Source organism: Lytechinus pictus, chromosome 3, assembly GCF_037042905.1.
Source record: "Lytechinus pictus isolate F3 Inbred chromosome 3, Lp3.0, whole genome shotgun sequence".
Taxonomy (NCBI): domain Eukaryota; kingdom Metazoa; phylum Echinodermata; class Echinoidea; order Temnopleuroida; family Toxopneustidae; genus Lytechinus; species Lytechinus pictus.
Genome location: NC_087247.1, coordinates 3,575,997 through 3,595,684, shown reverse-complemented (window position 1 = coordinate 3,595,684; position 19,688 = coordinate 3,575,997). Strand labels below are relative to the sequence as shown.

Below are 19,688 nucleotides of genomic sequence, written 5' to 3'. Positions count from 1 at the left end.
CTCTAGAATCATGGACCCCATGGACCTATTCCATGGTAAAACGCATCCTTTGTACAAACCTTTGTAACCGTAGCTTTAATTGTTTCCGTTTGGTGTTTTTATGAAATACCCTCAACCCCCCAAAAAAAAAATATATATATCTAGAAAGCAAGGTAATATATTTCACTGTGGTCTCACAATGAGCTCGAGATTGAGGTATCTGTTGATCGTTGATTTTAATCGATTTATTGAAATAACTCTAGAACTACTACATTATGACAATATATTACTTAGCCCAAAATCAATAGTTTGTAGTCAATAAACTTGTTTTGAATGAAGTATAAATCATTCATACTGTACAAGTTCATTAATTGTCCAATGTATTTACAAGATTTTATATTATGCTTTCCGCTAATAAAATATACTCTCCTTCATCCTAATTAATTGCTATTGACTCACTTATGGCAATATTTTGATAGCACTTAGTGTGTTTGGCATTGCATACATGTGTATATTACTATTTCCTATAGACACGCACTGGCGTTCAGATGGGGGGGGGGGGGGGGGCTTGGGAGCTCTTGCCTCCCAATTTTTTTTTCACGATCAAGAAAAAAAAGAGAAAAGAAAAGGAAAAGGATAAGTGTGAAATGTGACATTATGTTCTGAATATTATGTCAAAATCTATTTTTACATAATATCCAGTTTTATTTTGTATTAAAAACTTTTTATCAATTTTACGTGATACGCCATATCGAGCCCCGTCAAAATTTTTGGCTCATTACGCCTCTGTATACACGTGTGTGTATTTCCAGTTAATTTTTTTATACTGCTAAGCTAGCTTAAAATAACACTGCGAGTGTGACTTTTGTTTTTTGTTTGGCTTGAAATGGATGGGAGATCATTTATGAAGAAATAAACTTTTCAATGATGAACTGAGTTGAAATTAACAGTTTTAGTGGTTAACATTTCTAGGAATATATCTTGTTCTAAAAGCTCTGATTCACACATTATTTTATTTGTATGGTAATTTCCTGGAAAATTGTATTTTGTACGAGTTAAAAGACTACGTCTCTATATATTTTTATGTTACTGATATTCTGTATTCAACATTATTCCTCCGGAGTAAAATTGTGAAATAATAGTGTAGTGTGGGTCAATTGGATTGCACTAATTTAGAAAACAAACGTGAGTTCGCTGATTCATATTTATATAGATGCATTGGCAAGTTATATGTATATGATTTTTTTTAAATACTTGTAGTATATATATATATGTAATACTCCAATAAAGAATGAATGTCCAATGTATGCGTTCAGTATTTGACACACTATTACTATGGAGCGTCGTGGCCCAGTAGATTAGTCTCCGGACTTTGAAACAGAGCAAGAAATTCATCCACAGTGTGCTGCACTCGACCCAGGTGAGGTAAATGGATACCGGCAGGAAATAATTCCTCAAAAAGCTGTGTGCACCTGAATAGGCAGCCTAGCTTAGCAGGGGTAATAATAATAGCAGGGCCTGCTGGGAGAACAGTTTCGGAACTGCAGTGGCTACCCTGGGTAAATATACCGTTATTATTATTAGTATATACAATGACCGTATACAAGATCTGCAGAGTTCTTTTACATTACCAAAATTATATTTTAGGTAGTTGATTGTACTTGACTTAATACTACCTGCATGACCTGGGGCGGCAGTAGGCAATCAGCGAAGAAAAAATGTAATTTTTAGTATAAAAAAGATAATCTATGATAGATTTTGACATAATATTACACTGTTAAAAGAACCCTCAGTGATTTTACAGAAAAAAGAATATTTTGCAGAAAGCAATAACAGAATCATTCTGTAAATTCATAAAATAGGAATTTTTCTGCAATTTAACATAAAAGGTATGTTTAAAAAGGGGAAAGGGTGTTTTATTCAAGGAAATTTGTAAGATTCCCTACACCAAATACCAAATTCCTGTAAGATTACGCAATCTGGTAAGATTACAGGTGTTCTCGAGACTCTGCTGCAGGAACTTCTTTTATTTTACGGTGTAGTGTAGAGAATTTGATCAGATTTCACCCCTTTCTATTCTTTTCTTTCCTTTTCTCCTTTTTTCTTTGCCGTGAACATTTCAGGGGTTACATGACCCCTCAGCCCTTCCCGATCTGTACGCCAATGTGGGGGCGATGCAGGAGTCGGCCTTTCACGATGAGTGAAATTGAAATAAAAAATCGTCTTGTCTCCCTCGATCAAAGTACCCTAGCTCCGCCCTGGATAGAAGAAGGAAAATAAAGAAGGAATATCCGCCTTTTCTCCACTTTCTAGGCTTAGTGATATCATGTTCATTGCCAAGGCTTGTATGCACGTTTTTTGCTTTTGGTGAGGCTGTCATGAGCAGACAGGGAAAGTCCCATGTAGAGCAAACATTGTGTTACTCGGTAGTAATAGAGGAAGAGACAAAGAGAGAGAGAGAGAGAGAGAAGGAGGGGGAGAGAGAGGGAGAGAGAGGGAGAGAGAGATCACGCACGTACTTTAATTTTTCCAAACAAGGACAAAAAGCGTACGCCCACGAGCCGTCCGGGAAACATGGACTTGAACGAGTTTATTGTCAAGCGATTTCGCCGGTCGAAACTTTGCTCATTCAGCTTTCCATGCACAGTGAATCTGGATTGAAAATTAAAGAGACACAAAACATGGCGCCACTCGACCAATAATGATGTTTATTATGGACATATCCCAGGCTGAAGGTGAGAGTTAGCTATGAATTGGACTGAGTTCAGGTAAGTTTGCTTATTGTCTTTATGACAAACAAATGCGGTATTCAAATTTTTTAAGGCAGGACATTTTTTTATTGAATGACAGTCATTCTCTTTTATTTGGAATTCATTCCATTTTCTTTCTGCTTATAATATCATTTTAGAACAATTACTTATCTGTATGATGAATAGATTTAATCATGATGCAGGTATAAGTGTAATATGTAATAGGTGCCACCTTCCTGAAATAACTAGTTCTGGTAAATTTACCACGGCACGTAAACAGTTATAAAGTGATATAGTCAGTTTCGAATATACAAAATTGTTGATGATTTTATGGAATGACCCTTATTTTGTTAACTAAACCTCATATCGGACCACACAGCAACACTCTTAGAGACACACCTTCAATAGCGGTGGTAGCAGTGGTGAGAGTGTGGGTAGTAAATGATACGCTTAAATTTTCATCTGATGTGTCTCATTTTCTTGCTACAGGATACCCAAAACGGTTATACATTCGAAGGAACCCCAGCAGGAGTCTAAGTGTCTAAGTGAGAATCACCTTTCTCTTGTTTTTCAGACTGTTCTATCTGAATAGCAATGAATGCCTATGTGGGAATCAAAAGACAGCCCAGTGACCCTCACCAGTACTCCAGCATGAAACCAAATTGTGGGATCCCCACTAATAAGCCCAAGGTACCACCTCGGCCTGAAAGACCGTTCATTGCACCTCCCATACCTCAACCTAAAGTCATCCAAAGACCAGAGGACTTCCCGAGGGCACTTAGCTTGGAACCCACACCTCACAAGCCGAACAGTGACCTAGCCGTATTCCTGGCTGAGACGAAACTGCCCCAGCACATCAGAATTACCGAATCGCTTGCGGTTTCTTACTCTAAGGCAGTAATTAATAAAGGTGATGCTTTCCTGCTTCACTTCATCTATGATAACCCTACAATTCATGCTTCTACATTAGCTGGAACCAAACTCCGCTTACCGGTACATGCCGAGCAGAAGTATGAGATGCTCCCACTTGGTAAATATATCTTTCGTTTGATCTATGCATTTTGTATTTGCATTTATTTAGACAAGTAAAGCATGTCATTGGATACAAAAAGGATTGATAAATCCGTACTAGTTTGTATCCAAACAAAAAATATATAAATTATTATAAAGTAGCATCAATATAAGATAAAAACACAAGTTTAGAAATCGAAAAGTAAATTACCATTAGAAAAGGATATAGATATAAATTTATGTAACAATTAAGAAAATATAAACGTGATATAAAAGCAAAATGATAGAACAGAGATAAGATAAAATGATATGACAAAATAATCAATTAATAAGGACAAGTCTGAGTTATGGTATGAGACAAAATTCTACATAATATGACGATATTATTATAAATTGATTGTGAGGCATTATTGTGGATATGAGAGGTTGTAAAATCATTTTATAATTGAAATTATATAAGAAGGTGGGCCTTGAGCAGGGCCCTGGGAACGATTTCTTTAGTGGGGGGTGCTGATGTAACTGTGAAAAAAAAAATTATATATATATATATATAAATAAACAAAGGCCCATGGCCTTGAGCAAGTTTTTGAAAGTAGAGATAGATAATCTGTCTCTTGATTATTTCTCATTCCCATTATATATATATATATATATATATATATTTATATATACATACCTATATAAATATATATATATATCATGTTAAGACAAGTTTAGTTGTACCAAACGCTCTTGAGGTGGGAGTATGAAACATATTGTGATGAGGCTAACTCAAAAGATGACGCAGGACACCATTTTCCTGCGTCATCTTTTGAGTTGGCCTCATCACAATATATATATATATATATATATATATATATATATATATATATATGCATCAATGGAAATGTACACCTAAGAGTTGACCTCAAGTCAGGACACTTCAAGTCGCTTGACCTGAAGTCATGTTCGTGAACATAGATTTTTTTTCGACCTCGGAGAGTACGGTACCTTATCGTCCAAAACGATTACGGTAGTGGAGGGTGGTCGCATATTAGAATGGCCACTTCCTGCCTACTGTACCGAGTTGTGCGCAGACAAAAAAGCAGTTCTTGTGAAACTTAAGATTCTGGCAGAAATCTTAATAAGGGCCTACCCATCTCATTCCGGCTAAAAAGTAACGAAAAAAACTGCTCAAAAAGTTAACAATTATTCTCGAAATTTAGTATCTTTCGATGCTTCGCTTGCGCTCGCCGCGTCACGTGACTTTCGCAAAAAAGTGAATTTCGATATTCGGAAATCGCCTCTGCCTGCTCGAACTTTGAGCGTGGACTAATTAATTGTAGTCCCATATACAGAATTTCGTGCAATGAACTGATTCAATGATCTATTTGTGCATTTTTAATGTTATAAGCGTAACGCTTATGACGCTGATGATGAATTGAAGTTACCTATGGAAACTTTAGTGTCTTTAAATTTTCTCTTTTCTCGTATTAAAAATGATTTATTGGACCATCAGATTTTCAGATAAGAGCAAGATCAGTCATTAGTGAAACTGAATCAATTTTAAGCCAAAACAAATTCCTCCTTTAGAGCAATGAAGAAGTAGGAAGTACTTTCAAAAGAGTACTCTTTGAGCCACGGTGATCTCGAGAACGCCAAAGGACTTCATTCATATCCAACACTTTTGATTTCGATAGAAACGTATTCGTTAAAGGAATGGTAGAATGGTAAATAAAATGGTAAAATAATATATATGTTCCAGAAATTGGCATTTAAAGGGGAATGCAAATGCAGTGGAAATTCCTTTTTAATGGGGGAGGGCTCTGGCGTTCCTGTTCACTGATCTTTTTATTTCCTTCGTTTGGAATCGACTCAAACATATTAAATAGAATAAGCAACGTGGCATTCCTGACAGCTGCATATAAAGCTCCATGCCCCGTTTAACTTCGTTTGAAAACGTCATTTGCCTCTGTATTTGTGATGTGTCTATGCGACGGAATTGAAATATTATTTGAACAATAAAATTCAATTGTGTTCTTAATTATTATTTTCTCCTTTTTGGGAGGGGGGATGAGGGGTAGAGGCTATGTCGAATCTGTTTGGTCCACAAACATCTGTTCGACCAAAGAGAAAGAAGACTTAGGAAAGGTTTATAACACATGATCGTTTATACTGTGGACTGCTTCGCCTTTCTCGAATATTTGACGGAAGTTCGACTACAAGGTTACTTGTAGAAATAATTATAATAATTGTATTATTATACAAATTTGTTATTGTATAATGCATATTGTAGAGAGAGTGGCATGGCAAGGATTAGCGTTCTGGTGGTGTATTCTAAAAGCTATTGCTTGGTGTATAGCATTTATTTCATTTTCATAAAATGACATACACAAAGTATTATGATATGCACAATATATGCAAATATATATACTGCATATAGGTGTATAATGTTGCCTCACGTTTCCATATCTGAAGTACAGACCCGGAAGTTAGGCACTTGTATCAGGTACTTCAGTTATGAGATGAAAGACTCGATCTTATAACGCACACCTCTCACGTATTCTAAGTGTGAAAATAAACAACTGAGATTATTTTGACAGCAATGTGCGTATTAATTCATCTATAAATCTGCCGTGGAAAAATCAAATAGCTATGGTTTTTGAAATGCAATTCTAAGTATAATGCGCGGCATCAATTCATGTTTTTATTTCTCTCTTCGTATTACAATAAGGTTAATTTATTTAGAAGTATGATTATAATTACATGTTTACATTTATTTCTATGTTACGTATAGGCACCAGCCAATGTAGAGAACCTCTCGACGGAATTTTTTATTTCTTTGAGGTGATCCCCAGGCATTGGCTGGTGCTCAACTGGATATTTCTCTTGTAATGTTTCTATTGTATCTGTCATTGTATTATTGTCTTGCCTGGAAATTAAATTAATCAATAAATCAATAAAATCAATAAACAAACAAATAATCATATCCTACCAAGCTTCATTAAAATTATGCCCACCTTGATCCTACATATTTCATTTATTCATTGCAGATTTCATAGAATAAAAAGCTCATGACATCACCAACTAATTTATTCCCACTGGCCTATATGCTTGTATAATAAAGTACTTTAAAATGTATTGAAAAAATACACTCTTTGATTGTATGTGTATCAATTCATGTCAAATTAATTTATGGTGAAAATACTCTTTTGAAATAGTTTGATATAATTTGATTTAAGGAAGTGTACAGTGTATTTACCCTGAGTGCCTATCGCTAAATCTTACTTCATGAAACTTCCTCGTAATAAATAATTGTCAAATGCCTATTTGCCTCACGATTGATAGAAAGTTATATTTCCAGATAAAAGCAAGGTAAACTTTGAAAAATATTTCTCAGTTTTCTTTGACATGCTGTTTGCTACAATGCCCAATATTTTTTATAGGGTATGCAATTTAATCAGTAAAGTTTTTCGAATCTCGAAATCTTTCTCTCAAAATATGATTTTTGTATTTTTTTTTTTAAAGTAATTTTGTAATTTTCTATTTATAATTTTCTATATTTGTTTCTTTCTCTACCAATTTATGTATGTATACATATTATATTCAACATTCATTTCTTTTGTTATTCATTTATGTATAGTTTAGTCCATTTAATATTTTTGGGGCTACTTTTTAAAGTTTGGTTTTATGCGTTATCGTGGATTACGCCATCTCATCTCATTTGTGCAGGGAATCGTGCGAGCGGTTTCACCCATCATCTATGAGGGGCCAAACAGGCCATTAATATGACAATCATGCAACATACATCTATTCGAGATTTGTCCTATATATGTATAGTTTTAACCATTCAGAAGGCAGAAAACTATACATCTATAATCTTTCCCACTGACCCAATCCAAGCACGTTTAGTTGTTTAGTAAGCGGGCCAAACTGCCATTATTCCGCGCAACTATACATCCTTGCATCCACGCCAGTCCAGGCAATATGTGTATAGTTTTATCTAATCAGATCACGAGAAACTATACATCTATGCCACTATTCCGCTCAACTATACATCCATGCATCCATGCCAGTCCAGCAAATACATTGTTACGATATTGAATACCGAACAAATAACAAAGAATATTTTGATTATATTATTTTTGCTTTTTAATTATTTACACAGAATAAACAAAAACAGAATATTAACATCTTACATCTCTTGAAGTGTCAGTTCTGATTAGTCCACAAACGTATTTTCCAAATGATATATATATCCAAATTGGCTGGCGAAGATTCCTGATATTAAAGTTCACAATGCTGGCGATGGTGAAATTGATGTTGAAACACCATGAATGAAAAGAGTCACTGTAACGAGTTGAAATGTGTGTGAAGACGACGTTGATGATGATTAACAGTAAATTTCAGCAATCCATGGGTTGAAAAGCGTTCATTAAAACAGGTTGACGATCTTGATAAGAACTGAGAATTCCTCTCTCAAACTGCAAACAGTTCACTGAAGATAAATGTTGTATTCCACTTGGAAATAAACTATGCTCTGACATAAAGTCTGGTGTGAAACTTTGAGTTCTGACCTCATATGATGAAGAAACGGCCAGCTTATATATATTAATTTCCACTATTCTGGAAGCTTCTCCTTCTTTCTAGAGCAGTTCAATTCTTGAATAACCTCAGTGAAATTAACAATGTAAACAACATAGCTTATCCAATTGTCATTTTCCACTGCTACTAGTCTCTATTGTGTAGCAGTCTATATTGTCTATCCTTGTACATTCCAGAAATAACAAAAATTACTCAGCCTCATTAAATAGGCATGTCTAACAAATCTTTACTGAGACATTCTGGAATATTCTCAATCATTATATGCTATGAATATCCTTAAAGATGAAATAACTAAATACATGACTGTATTTGCTCTTACAATTCTTATATATAACAACATGCATAGTTTTGTCCAATCAGATCACGAGAAACTGTACATCTATGATCTATGCCATTATTCAGTGTAACCACACATCCCTACCTACATCCATGCCAGTCCAGCAAACACGTGTAAAGTTTTAGCCAATGAGATCACGAGAAACTGTACATCTATGCCACAATTCAATTCATTCAATTATATTTTGTTAATTCGTAGGTATATAATTTAATGTATTTTCCCTTTTTTCTGTTAACTTTGTATGTGTCAGTCTTCGGACTGTTTTACAATGTCTTTCATAATAAACCGAATTGAATTGAATCTATGCCACAATTCAGTACAACCATACATCCCTCCAGACAAATCATGCTGTCCTCGGCTGGACTGGTATGGATGCCTGGTTACTTCTGATATAAGTTTTAGAAATGTAGAGGATAAGTCATCCTGTAATTCTATTTGTGTAGAGACACTAAAATGCTTTTTGATAGGAAAAGAACCTGTTTTACTTCTTGGTAACATTGTATTATTGCAATATGACGCAATATGACCGTATTGAGTAGCGAATTAGTTTGTTACAATTCAAGTGGGCCTATATTGCAAGACTACGCTGGTCAGAATTTTTCATTATGGGTAGTGAACCTGGCCAGATGTTCAGTAATGAAGGACTTGAGATGGCTTCTGGTTGGTATTCTACTTTAATAGACAGGATGTGTGTACGAACTAGATGAGAGGTGGTATATCCATGTATATCTGAAACAAAATATTATTAATCATCCGTGTCTCACATCACAAGCATGTATGGCTGTATATAATAACTGAATTCAAAGTAATAATATCACATGGATGTTAAGCACAAAGGACTGTGTTCTGCTGGTAACTAATAAATATAGTTTCACATGTAGTTTCCATCGATGTAATCCAGAAACCGAGATCTTGTGTACAGTCTACCAAGAGACATAAACGTGATAAATACAACACATGGGATATTTTCCCCGGTTATGATATCCGGACTTTTCGCATTTTCTACGGGGAAACTCTCTACAAAGCACCAATTCCTTTGATAATGCGCGTCAAATCACAATGGAGGACTGACAGGCTTTTGTCGAAAATTGGTGGACCAGGCAGCATCGGAATCTATTGACTCTGGACAACGACATATTTGAAATTGTTCGTCCGGTGGAAATCTTCGGATGATCTTCTGTCCCAATCCACCAACTTTCGACAAAAGCCTCTTAGCTCTCCATTTTCAAATGAATTGATACGTTGTAGAGAGTTTCCACGTTGTAAATTAACGGAGACTGCCCTGTCCTGTGATTGTTACCAAACTGAAATCTGACTATAAAGACAGACCGAGGGGTTTTTATTAGCAGGCGGTCTACGCGGGAAGCTTCCTTTTATACACGATTCAACGGGGAATTCTATTCAGTGGAACCACGTTTGTGGTCTTTGTAGACAGGTGGTCCTTCTGTATAGGTGGTCACTAAAGCAGGTTTGACTGTACTATTTTAAACGTAGCTCAAGTGTGCCCCTGTGATTTTTTTCCTCATAGTTAACCATGTTAACAGTGGGAGATGAAGAAGAGGAAGAAAAACATGTTTTTCAAAAATTCTGTCAAAATAGAGATTTCTGGTTCGTGTAAGTTTGTAATACCCCTATTATTGAGAACAAAATGGCGTTACTTAAATAATAGGTCGTTTTCCCATCGATATATAATCATGTAGAGAGAGAGGGAGAGAGAGGGGGGGGGGGGGGAGCTCCTTGTATGCTGCCGCACACACATCCATGACGCTATAAAAGGAACAGTACTCCTAGACACAATCAACAAGATGTGGGGCCATACCGACGCTTATAAAACAACACGCAAGACTGAGAAAGAAAAGTAGAAACTTTGTGAGCGCTGGACTGTCCTTTTTTAGTACTTTCTCTTTTTCCCTATCCAGTTTCTTAATATATATTATCATACATTAAAAGGCTATGTATCGATGTTTCCCCTTTCCTGCTCTGTCATTATTATCATGATCATTCAGGTCTTCTATTCATTCAGTCTTTATCGTTGAAGTATAAACCTACATTTCAAATTGAATCTTACATATATTGCATTACTTTTTTATGTTGCATGCTAAAATTTGTGCCAACAAAGTTTCCCTTCTTTATTTTATCCCAAACTTAATAAACCTATTTTCACTGAAACCTGGTATTGTTGATTTCTAGATACAGTACCCTCCTACGTACATTAATAGCTGAATATAGACACGGATGACAGAAAAACTGTCAATAAAATTTGGCCGATGTTCTAATTACTTGTTGACACTGAAGTGCTGAATTATGAAAACAAGTTCATTCAGTGTCATAGTTAATTGTACTATTTGAACAGAGTTATTTGGTATGAAAGATTTCCACTTGATCGCATTTATAGGCTGTTTAATTTCACGCTTAATCATCCAATACAACCGTAGGTGTACAGTATTATACAATTATCAAAATTTTAGTTAAAACAAATCTGCTTATAGATTACTAACCTGATTGGTCTTCTCTACTCACTAATGCCCATTTTGTCTCCTTGTTTCTAGTGTTGCTGTAGCTTGTTTGTGGTCTATATTATGGTTGTTCCACTTTATATGTTTGTCATTTTGCCTCCGACGAAGAATCTGCTATATAGGATCGAAAGCTTAGGCCCCTTTTTGACTTTCTAATTTACTCCATTGGCTCTCTTTTATCAGTTTATTAGATAAGCAGTTTTCAGCAGCTTCTTTTTGTCACAGATTACAATTGGCACACAAAAATTAAATGAGAAAATGACAGTTAGGAACCAGTTCAATTTATTTCATGTCAAACGAAATGATTGAAATGATTCCATTATGTCATTTTTCAACAAATATCAAATAATATGAATGAATAATTAAAAACAAATGAAAATATCAACTAACAAGGGATTACTATTGCCACATATACAACTCATGCGCCTAATACCATTCGAAATTGCACTGGCATATGAATTTTGTCATCTTTCTCATTCGACAACATTGCCCTGTTACTCTTGTCATTAATATGGGTTTAAGAAATAAAAAATAATCATTGTAAAGTATTAGATCGGTTCTTTGATATTTTGGGAATATGATCTTCAGAAAATGACACACCGCATAGGATTGCTCTTGAAATGCCGTCACGTTCAAAATAAAATACCTGATAGTGTCTGAACAATTCTCCGTTTCTTCCAATACATGAAGTAATTCCCGTTTTTCCTGTTTGTTTTACTTAGAAAGATGTCTTGCATATATAACAACATGCTATATTTTGACCAGCACCCTTACTAGGCTAAGGGTTCTTGAGGAAACCGCTAAAAGGGTCATGATCGTGATCACGGGCGGATCCAGGATTTCCCTAATTTTCCAACGAAAATTTAACAAGCAAAAAAAGGTCCTCACTTGTTTATAATAATAATAGTAATGATATAGGATTTGTATAGCGCACGTATCCACCTTGCTAGGTGCTCAAGGCGCTCCTATATTACCCCGGCTAAGCTAGTCTACCGATTCTGGTGCGCATAGCTTTTGAGGAATTACTTCCTGTCGGTACCCATTTATCTCACCTGGGTCGAGTGCAGCACAGTGTGGATAAATTTCTTGTTGAAGGAAAACACGCCATGGCTAGGATTCGTACTCACGACCCTTATGAGCGACATATTCCTATTCCAAATATTTATTGTTACTTTCAAAACGGGGTGGGCACATTTGTGTATGAACAGCATAGTTACATTAAAAATATTGGCAATGATTCACTGATCGTGATCATTTCCATCTACTGACTAGTGAGTACTGTCACATTAAAATTTACATTTGCATTTCATCAAAATGTTGCCGATGTTGGATTTCTCTGTTGCTATTCATTGTCAAACTTTCCCAAGTTGACCGATGCTGTTTGTTCTTGCCGTTTGTATGTTTTAGATCCACGTTTGGATGACATGGAGTACGAAGGGACTACAGCGCTGATGAACGCTGATCCTCTACCCGCCTCTGTCAGGGTGCTCGAAGCGCACTGTTCCACCATACAGGATGAATTCCAGGAGGTTGATGACATCATTGAAATAGAAGGTTTTGAGCATGACGAGGAACGAGGCAAGGTAAGCACACACAGGGGTGTGAGTGGTCATAAATAAAAAGATCTGAAAAAAGCTGAAGAGTGTTGAAAAAGTCTGAAATAGAAAGAGCTCCCATACTTTTTGTACAGATGAAGGCCAAAAATAAGCTGAAATTAAGCTGAAAATCAAAACAAAAAAATCTGAAATCAGATAAAAATCTGAACTCTCAGACCCCTGAGCACACATGACATTTAGCACTCCATGCATTTTATTTTATGTTCTGGGAAATAAGGAATCAAATTTTTGTGAGCCTTCAAAAGGATTTTTTTCATACATATATTTAAACAGTTAAATCTTCATCAGAATGACAATAACAACGCAAACAGTATACGAATTTCGCCATCCTTGAACTACGCATATCCGGTGTTACTACTGAAATTCTTCTTTGAAAAAGAAGGGAAACTACCCGGAAACTGTGTAAAGCACTGTCAAGTCCAGACAGAAAAATAACCGAACAATAAGAATTCCTTCTGATACGTCATTTTTAATCCGAAACAGCTCCTGGTCGGGAAATGCGGTAAAGCGCAAATCAAATATTCCGAGGAAATGGATTCGTGCGTATTTACTACCATGTTATCACCCACACCTCATCGAATGACTCAACTCAAGGACGAGAAATTCCCTCAGGTAAGATTTCTCTAATAACTCTGTTACATTTAAGAAAACAACTCAAATGTTCTACTAGTGACAGTTTAAATCAATATAATCAGAATATATTGATATAATCAGAATTTACGTTTATATAATCAGAATTATTAGTTACAACAGGTTGAACGTTAAAGGTGCCTGGTTTCATAAAATAGTGATATGCATATAATATTTGCTTGTAAATGGTGCTGCAGTCATATCAATGAAGCCGACTGCAGATCGATCGATGGTATGTCATTGGAAATTACGTAATAACATTTGTTGGTCTGGATTTGGTTATGCCTTTGTGACTGTGACATTAGTAAGTTGGTATTGAAAATAAATTTTCCCCTCCAAATAGAAAAATAAAAGATTGAATCGAGGAGCCAATGTCGTAATGACGGTATGGTTATCTACATAATATAGTACATTTGTACATATATCATAAAATATATAGACATTAAGATTCGTAATAATATAATATAAAGAAAGGGCGTTCTAGAAATCCTCAAAGGCTAAAAAAAAAGAATAATAATAATAATAATAAAATATAGAAAATGACACTTATGAAGCAGAGTACTGGAATGCGACGCAACAGTAACAGCCACACCAAGAGACCTGTTAAAAAGGAAGAAGTACGGCAGAGTAAATGAAGCATTTTTGATTTGGGGGGCGTCACGACCTTTTCTCTATTTTTTTTCCCAAATCATTTTAGAGAGTACGAATTCCTGATGATACGAAGGCATTTTCCCAAAGAACTTTCAAAGAAGAAATGGTACTTCACCTGAACTCGTATTCCATCGATAAATGCATCGTAGCCACTCGGGATGCTGATCCCCACATCTACTCCATTCCAGTGGACACACCCATCAAATTCACCCATGAGCCAATCACAGGGACGGAGAAACGCATCCTCGAAGCGCTACCATCCTTATATCCTCTGGTTAACACGAGCTGGGGGCTGGTAGATCCAACGCAGGGGGCGCTGATGCCACACATGGAGACCATTCCTCAACCTATTCCAGGTGTCCTACAAGCATGGCTTACATGTGAAGAAGGTACTGTGCATGTGGGTTTGGGGTATGTGTGAGGCTGGATTTGTGTGTGTGTTAACTATGACAAAACATGACCATATGTATTTCAGGTGGGGTATCCGGGCCCCCTTTTCAAAACCTCTCTTTACAGTAGGAACAATGCCCCTCCAGAAGAATAGCAGGTCCAATTTAACTGCTTTGGTGACATTCTAAAATTTTGAGATTTTTAATTGACATTCAAATGGAATAAATAAATATGTGAAAAAAATGTCTAAAAATTACATTCGGACAATCGCCAGATGAATAAGTGCATCTTGATTCTTATTTCCATTGTCACTTTGTTTTAGTTCTCTTAACGTGGTCAGTGTTGACCAGAAACAGTCTAAAATGTGAAAAAAACTAAATGATTCATTGCGCATTCATGCCCACTTGTTGAGATATTTTAGTCTTTTTCTATTTATCTAGTATGTAAAAATACGAGAAATCTCTCCCTCTTTACAATTTTTTCATTATAGTCGTGTTTGAACATATAGCCTATACAAGTATTCACGGAGGCTTACTTACTTTCCTTAAGTTAGTTTGGTTTCTTTTTCTAATTAACTTATTTAGATAGATCAATTCTCGTTTTCAGGGAAAGTTTACGCTTGTAATATGGCAGAGAGTCGATTGGACGATCTCCAAGAAGAAGTTGTGGTTGCACACAAAGAAATGAGAAGAATGAAGGCAGATTTGGATTCCTTAAAGAATAGGAGAACTGTCCAGGAGAGACCTACAGATCCATCAGCTCCGATAGTACCACCGAGACTGAAATGCGATGATGACAAGCCTCCAGACATCCCTAAAAGACCACCTGCTTCCGCTGAGGGGCCTCCTAGGTTACCCCCTCGACGGACTGACAACATTAAAGCACGTATCAATAGCGATATGGCATCCGACTCGGATGAGTAAGTTCTTTACGTCAGGCAAACGGTGCCATTGTAATTATCAACATAAGTACTGTGTGTCAAGATAAGGTTAAAATATCAAGTATATTAGACATCAATTTATATATTTGGCATCCGTGTGCTTTAATTTGGTCGAACGTATTACCTTAGTTTCGAGTTGGGCCAGCGTAGGCCTATATCAGTACGACTTGTTGCACGGTGCAACAAGTCGTACTGATATAGGCCTACGCTGGCCCAACTCCAACACGTAATTGCCATAGTTCAAGGTAAATAGTTTACCTGTAGGTTTACAACAAGTAGGATGATAGAAGCATTTTGATTTTGTGCTGAAATCGTGCCTTAGATTCACGGGTCATTCATTACATTTGACACTCAGAGGATAGAGCTGACTTCCAAAACGATCCTGAGACCACAGTTCTCTTGTTCTTTGTATGCTTTGTTCCCATTCATTGTTGAATTTTCATGAATATTCATGAGTATTCAAGGTATATGAAGGTCCAATAGGTGCTCACGTGATAAAATATTATTTCAGTATAGTGGAATAGTAAAAAATATTCAGAGCTCTCGCTAAGTCTTAAACTCACAGAACAGCCATTTTGGCTATATACCGAGCAATCCTAGTGAGGTAACGGCGCAGACACCTATCAGATTCTGTTGAGCACAGTGACAGAGCGGACTGTTGCAGAATTTGGATAAGATTATCGATATTAATCATTCAAAATTAGAGAGGGGATGTACAACAGATATACTATGCGTTTCTTTTTCCAAACTATTATTATGAAATATCCTCGGTTGGCCCGGTAACATTAATAATTTCCAATTAGCTTCGCCCATCGAAAAAAGTAATTGTCAATCCAGCATCGGATGAATGATTCCCCAATATGCATTCTCAAAGTCTGATATACTCGTATGTTTTTTTTTAATAATTATCATTATAACCACTACCTTTGTTATCACTACGATATCATTAGTGTTAGTATTGTTATTATCATTGTCGTTATTATTACGATTGTTCTTAATACGACTCATTTTTTCAGTTATGAAGACGTGGATATGACCACAACGACGTTACCTCCCGGTGCGTCACCGAATATTTTGAGGGCAATGAAAGATGCATTAGCCAAGAAAGAGAAGGTATGGATATAAATTTTAGTACTTTGTTACCTACCCCTCTTACACTGACACGTTTCAAAAGTCTATATTATATTCTTCATAGTCTAATGTAACATTTCGAATCATAATATGGTAAACTAGTTAATGCAATCATGAATATAAATGCCAACACCATGGTTAACCATTGTAGCCGATTACATGTATAACCATTGTGGCATATATTTATCAATGTTTTTTAAGCAAAATTAAGTGTCATTTTTGTAATAAAATTTCATCAATTATCACTTTTGATTGACCACTAATCAGGAACTTCAGGAGGAAAGACAACGGGTGGAGTTTTGGAAAGACAAATGCAAGGTACGTATTACTATGATTTTAATACCTTTTGTGGGTCATTTATATTCTCATAGTATCAGAAGATTTCAAATAATAGATGCAGCATCTAATGTCAACAGATTTCCCTCTATGATATTTTTGCTAATTTTTTTAAGTTTTGCGCAGATGAAGGGGAAGGGGGTGCAAGGGGAAAATGTGCCCCTCCCCACTCGACCCCAAATTGTACGCAAGTAGTATATACATGTACCCTGTAATGGGCAGTGCACCCTTGACCTCTCTTCTGCACCCTTGCGCCTTCAGAAGTGAGGACTCACATGGGTACTAAAAGCCTCTTTGGCAGCAGTCAGGTCTTTTCAGGCAGCAGCAACCTTTTTTACCCAGAAAATTAACAAACCAAATAAATAAATTTCCTATGCCCCCCAATTTCGAAATCCTGAGTCCACCGGGGTCCAGCCATTAACTTTACCATAGTTAAGTATTAAAAAAAAATATTTTAGTTGCTCTCATAAGCCCTAGCTATGACATTCATTTATGTGGTACATTTTTACGATGTTAATTTCATTAGAATAGGTCTTATGAATTCCATATTAAGGAGAGATAAAATAAAGAAATTTTTCTTTCCTTGCAGGCCTTGGAAAATCAAAAGATTTCAGCTACAGCAGTGTATGAAGAACTGCCCGATTTTCCTGATCAAGCAACGAACCATGACGAACTCGATGAGGACAACTACCTTACACCATGTACGCCTTCCTGCAGTGCATCGCCATCACATTACCAAGCTCCGACTCATAATCCACCACGGGTCGCTGCTCCTCGATCCCTTCACCAGTGGACAGTAGCAGAGGTGGGAGACTTTCTGCGACAGCATGGCATGGGACAATACCTGGAAGTTTTCCGGAAGAACGATGTCAATGGTTCTTTGCTTTCTGACCTCCAAGAATGTCACCTTTTGGACCTGACAATGACCAAGCAACATGCTTCGAAACTGAGAAAGGAACTAGATAAACTCCACGAACATGTTTTACCACTGCATCGATAGCAAAATATAAAAAATGTACATAACAAATCAAATAGATTATAAATAAAGATGACCATAGAATTGAGCTCCCCATGAATTACAATGACACAACTTTTTAGTATAAAAGTTTTGCACAAGAATTAAACTTACTCGTTCCTGAAGCGATTCGCCAAGTCATACACCAATGTGCAAGAAAACACAGGCTGCTATCACTAGTAGTTTGAAGTTTCGAAAAATGAAATCACCAAGACGATGTAAATCATAATTAGGCAACGTTCTGAGTAGGTGGTGCCATCTTGTAAGGATTGCTATCCCATTTACCATGTTCTTGATTATCAGATATTGGTGGTTTTCTTCTAAGAACGTAGCTTTTCTCTTGAGACGATAATCAAGATTAATACTTCATTGTTGTATGTCATCCAGCTGGCTTGCCATACCCCGTTCGCTTGTAAGGTTGGACGTGTTTGGTCACGGTTTGACAGCTTTATGAAACAGGCCCCTGATCAGATTGATCGTAACCATAAGCAGATTCGTTTTTTTTTTCTTAGAGGGCCAGAAGGCGTAATAGATTACATTTAAGCAAGGTAACGAAGCGATATAACTGATCCCGATGGTGTGTTCGTGTTTTTACATGCTTTGTATTGAAAATGGAATTTTATGAAAACTGATACTATTTTCCTGAGAGAAGGGGAAAGATGGAGAGGGGTAGGAAGAGGGGGTGAGAAGAGGGAAATCAAAAGAGTAAGTACTCTACCTTGTTAATACACTAAAACATGATAAGTTGATACCGGATATCTTTAAAAGACATAGCAAGTTTACAAGATTGGTTGTTATAAACATCATTTGGATGATAATAATTTTCCAATAAAAAAATCAAGAATGCGGAGGTAAATAATTTCCGCGCATCATTGAAAATGCACATTATTGCCTTGTGTTTCATTATGTAGAAAGAACAGTGCGGATCCAGGTAGGGCACATCCAGCCCGGCCGTGCCCCCCCCCCCCCCTGGAGAGCCATAACGAATATTTGTTATGGGAATATGTCATGTATTTCGTGCATGTGCAATACCGTATCCATCCTCAACTGTGACAAATAAATGTATTGGCCCATGCACGAGCAGATGTAGCGTCAATATTTGTCTCCAGATATATTGGGCCCATGAAATGCTTTGTAGGATCTGATGCTAATTTCTTTCTGTACAAAAATGCCCCACGCCATTTTTAGAAAAAAATCCTGGATCCGCCCCTAAAAAAGAAAGGTATATATGTACTCTTTCAAATATGTTTGCCAGAAAAATTGAATATACGAGTTATATTCCAATCACGCATAAAATCTTGAGGGAATTCAAGAATTGCTTTATGCCCCCCCCCCCCGTCCGGAATTCGAAACCCCACCTCTATCAGATTGGGAATCGACGAACATGTATACTCGGGATTAAAACTCACCGTTATGATTTGAATCAATATTTTTTCATTAGAAAAATCTAGTCTACCCACAGGTATGATATACATTTTTGAGAGGGAGAGAGGGGGGGGGGGGGGAGAGAAGAAATATAAAATTGAGAAATAGAATTTTAATCGAGCCCCTGTCCACTAATAGTGGACGCTAGTGGTTTAGGGGTGTTTGTCAATTAATTGTCTTTAAAAACTTGACAAAAATACGTCTACCATTTCTTATTATACCCCTCCTAATTTCTTGGCACATATTTTCATATCATTTATCGTGTCATTTCGATTAAAAATGGTCATGTTCCAAGGACGGGATGTAAAAAAAGGAACAAGGAACGATGATGGGGGGGGGGGGGAAGACGCCCTAAAGTTGACGCTATTTTTTTTTTC

General features: G+C 36.5%; 1 protein-coding gene across 1 annotated transcript; it reads left to right on the top strand.

Moving 5' to 3' along the window:
* The first annotated feature begins 2,420 nt into the window (after positions 1-2,420).
* On the top strand, positions 2,421-19,395 carry LOC129256595 (uncharacterized). The gene is made up of 9 exons (XM_054894763.2): positions 2,421-2,747; positions 3,219-3,759; positions 12,585-12,760; positions 13,277-13,405; positions 14,121-14,463; positions 15,071-15,383; positions 16,421-16,517; positions 16,803-16,853; positions 17,461-19,395. The coding sequence occupies exons 2-9, from the start codon at positions 3,324-3,326 to the stop codon at positions 17,869-17,871; spliced, it is 1,956 nt and encodes a 651-aa protein (XP_054750738.2). The 5' UTR covers positions 2,421-2,747; positions 3,219-3,323; the 3' UTR covers positions 17,872-19,395.
* Positions 19,396-19,688: the final 293 nt, after the last annotated feature.